Source organism: Oreochromis niloticus, linkage group LG23, assembly GCF_001858045.2.
Source record: "Oreochromis niloticus isolate F11D_XX linkage group LG23, O_niloticus_UMD_NMBU, whole genome shotgun sequence".
NCBI lineage: Eukaryota > Metazoa > Chordata > Actinopteri > Cichliformes > Cichlidae > Oreochromis > Oreochromis niloticus.
This window is the reverse complement of record NC_031986.2, coordinates 22141746-22145627: the sequence shown is the minus strand read 5'-3', so window position 1 is coordinate 22145627 and position 3882 is coordinate 22141746. Positions and strand designations below refer to the sequence as shown.

General features: G+C 42.4%; 1 protein-coding gene across 1 annotated transcript; it reads left to right on the top strand.

Annotated features, from left to right (window-relative positions):
• Positions 1–244: 244 nt before the first annotated feature.
• On the top strand, positions 245–3239 carry mylz3 (myosin, light polypeptide 3, skeletal muscle). The gene is made up of 6 exons (XM_003453183.4): positions 245–386; positions 754–781; positions 2039–2182; positions 2264–2434; positions 2539–2616; positions 2709–3239. The coding sequence occupies exons 1-6, from the start codon at positions 384–386 to the stop codon at positions 2735–2737; spliced, it is 453 nt and encodes a 150-aa protein (XP_003453231.1). The 5' UTR covers positions 245–383; the 3' UTR covers positions 2738–3239.
• Positions 3240–3882: the final 643 nt, after the last annotated feature.

Below are 3882 nucleotides of genomic sequence, written 5' to 3'. Positions count from 1 at the left end.
CTGAGTTTTCTGCATTTTCACTCACCAGCTGTACATCTCTTTCCAGAGGAGAGAAGTGGAAGTGTCAATGCTGCCGAAAGCATTTCGGTTGAAATTGTAATGCATTCACAGACTCTTTGAAATCTTGCGACCGTTCTTTCAGCCTTCTAAAAATAGCCCTGTCCCCTTCTAAAGGCCTACTCCCACTGCTCCGAGGGCGTACAGCTCTCCTTTCCATTTGCCCTAAGAAAGTTAAAGATGTTCCAATGTGTCATCTGATCTGCCCATTAGCATATGTGACATCACATGCCTGGAATAAATAAGAGGGGTGCTTTGACCATGGCTAAGGACCACACTGTCTTGGGACTTCAGCTTCTCATCTCCTCCAGCTCCTGCTCTCCAAAATGGTGTGTACGAACTTCTGTTTTGGACCTTTTGGGTGGGGCATTGCTGATGGAGTTACCTTTTTTTCCTTTTAATTGGTTTGGACATCAGCTCGATAACGACCCCAAAACTGAGACTTTTGCTAGTGAGGCAAAATGAAGACTGGCACCCAGGACTAGAGTCTTGGAATGCATTCACATGTATATGTTTAATGTCTAAACAGGCTTATATTCTAATGCAAAGAGGCCGTTTTAGAGTTTCAGCATCCATCATGTGTTCAGAATCCTTTTGGACAGTTACATAAGCTGGATATACTCATTTTGTTTTTCTTTATTTCTCTGTTTTCTGTGTGTTTGTGTATTTGTTAATGTGTGTTTTTAAATGTGACAGACTGAGTTCACACCGGACCAGATTGAGGGTAAGTGAAGAAAAGGAAAAAGAGAGATTTTGCCTCATATGTGAAGGCACCAACCTCTCAGTCAGTGTGCTGGTAGGCATTTACGTCTAACTTTTGCAACTGTCACACGAAACAAACTCTCAGAGTAGCTCCAGACTTACTTAGATGAACTTTTAATCTGATTAAAGTGCTAGAAAAGTGGAAGCAGAGGATGAATAGCGCCATGCCATGCCATTCTACCAACTTCTCCAGCTGTCGGGAAAGATTTCAGACATGTCTATTCTCAGCTTGTCTTGCGAGTCGCCATGGTCCTTATTCAGGAGGGGCATTAATCCTTAGGTCAGGGTTTAAGATGCAGTGCTGGTGGCATCAGCTTACACAAGAATCTGAATCACCCCATCCCTTTTTTGTTTAACTGCCGAAAGACATGTCCTCTATAAACATGCCCTATGGGATATATTAGGGGTCCCCATTTGGACATGGATACTTTTGTGTAGTTAAAACTCTTCCAGTTGTGTATCCTAGACTTGCAGGCAAACCTTTAACGAGTTTTCAATCAGGCTTATTTGTTTAGTGCTGCTTCTACACATTCTGGTACAGCTATACTATATGTCTAACATTAAGTTCCTTTCCAAGTCACGGTGTTAATTACGGCCCAGTCAGCATTCTTGGGTTTGACTGCACGGAGGGCCATGTCGCTATGTCTCTAAATGGCCTGCGTTTCTCTGTCAGGGTGTATCAGTTTGCTCGCAATGTTGCTGTAAATGCAAGTGGAGGCAGGAATGTAGAAGGACGGGGTGGGTCGAGTGTGGTGGAAGGGTACAACTGCTGTTCAGAAGCCACACGAACACATTAATCTGTCAAAAAGGTCACTTTGAGTTCCTGGTGGGATTCACAGACATAGCCAACCATTGTCTGGGCCCCCAGTTGGTGCCTTCCTCTTCACAGCTGTCCCTCTCAATTAGCTGAGAACAATGACAGAATTATGTGGCTTTTACTGTCTTCCTCTACATTGTGGCACTGTGCAACTGACATAGACGACTAGTAGTAACACTGTAATAGATAGAGTAGGAAACCCAAAGCCAAAGGGGATGGATCTAACACAGCAAAGAAAACATGGATGTCATGCCATAACAATAATATCAATTATACCATTTGGATGGGACAAAGAAAAAACTCTGGCAGACTTTTTTGTTTTAATATTTTCCATATTGCTGAAGCCCTAACTATAAGTCCTGAAGCACTTGTACTCAACTTTGTTTCTCTCCTCCTGGTCAGACTTCAAGGAGGCTTTTGGTCTCTTTGACAGAGTTGGTGACAGCCAGGTGGCTTACAACCAGGTGGCTGACATCATGCGTGCTCTGGGCCAGAATCCCACCAACAAGTCCGTTAATAAGATTCTGGGCAACCCATCTGCCGATGGTGAGACATAAACTGTTTTTTCTAACACAAAAGAGCAGTCTGTGTCATGGTATGTGTAATAATTTGGTGTGCTATCAACAGACTTGGCCAACAAGAGGCTCAACTTTGACGCTTTCTTGCCTATGCTGAAGGAGGTCGACGCTCAACCCAAGGGAACCTATGATGACTACGTTGAGGGTCTTCGTGTCTTCGACAAGGAGGGCAATGGCACAGTCATGGGTGCTGAGCTGCGTATTGTGCTGTCCACTCTGGGTGAGCCTCCCAAATTTAGAAGCGCACACATATAGTTTGCTTAGCTTGCAATAGTTAGTGAAATGGAAAACATATCCCTGACATGGATCGTTGTGCATCCACAGGAGAGAAGATGAACGAGCAAGAGATTGATGCCCTTATGGCCGGTCAGGAGGACGAGAACGGCAGTGTGCACTATGAGGGTAAGACCGGACTTCAAACCATTCCACTTTCTTTTTTTTCTTTTTTTTTGGGGAATTTCCAGGAAGCTAAATATTTGAACTTCTTCCTGCAGCTTTCGTCAAGCACATCATGTCTGTGTAAGAGGCCAGCAGCGAGAGTGCTGAAGAAACTGTAGCTCGCCTACAGACAGCCCCATAGTGTTCGTGACATCTACACTGTTTCAAAGACCAACCAAGGAAAGACAAGGACTATGTACAAGGGATGTTGAAGCAAGCCCATTTTTTTGTTTTGTTTATTTTGTTTTCTTTTCCATTTCGTCTCTCACCCTCCTCTCTTGGGACATCGCCATCACCTCTCCATTGTAGACCTCCATCACTCGGCCTCTACTTCCCCCCACCGGGGCGCGTCTCCACTCACCACATGGGGTGAGGAACGGGGGAAAAGGGGTGACCACTCATCAAGTGAGGGTAGATCCCTCCATTCCCACCGCCACCTCATTCAGTCACGCCATCACTGGCCCAGCAATGCCAAAGGTGCTGGAGAATGGTTGTGGTCAGAGCGCCAGAGCTCCCTCCTTCCCTGAAAAGTTTTATTTATTTTCACTCTCTTCATTTGAGAATAAACTTTTCCAACGTACATCCCATCTGGGTTGATTCTTGATCTTTCATTGACACGTGCACTTGTCGACTGCAAGCTGCAGGTCTCAGATTGAAGAAATTTATGCAAAAAAGTTGATGTTTAACAAAAGGCTATGAATAAGCTAGAGCCAAAAAAGAAAGCATCAATTATTAAATACATTTAAAAAGGAAAAGGGTTAGAAAGTGAATTAAGAACTGAAGAATTAGCTTTAAGTATAGCCAAGTAACTATAAACATAATAAAATTGTTAAATATACATAATGAAACAATAATGGACATCGATGTGTAGCTAAAATAATCAGTTTGTAAATAATTCTGCAAAAACGTATATTAGCTAAAATTATGGAGTAACAGTAGAACAGTCTATTTGTTCAACTGTTCAATTTTTTAACAATTAGGGTACAGTGAGCAAAGAATGATTAAACAGCTAAAAATACATCCTAGATATACTGGGGTGATCGCTGTAATACGGTAGCTAGCTAAAATTATGAAAAAGCTATGGGATATTTACATGTAGCTAGCAGTTCTATTGTTAGCTAACATTATAGTTAAAACACATAACAGTTTGGACACAGTTAAAAAGTTTTAGCTAAATAAATCAATAGTAGTTATACTATAGTAGCTAGCTACTGAATTGTAAACAAACAC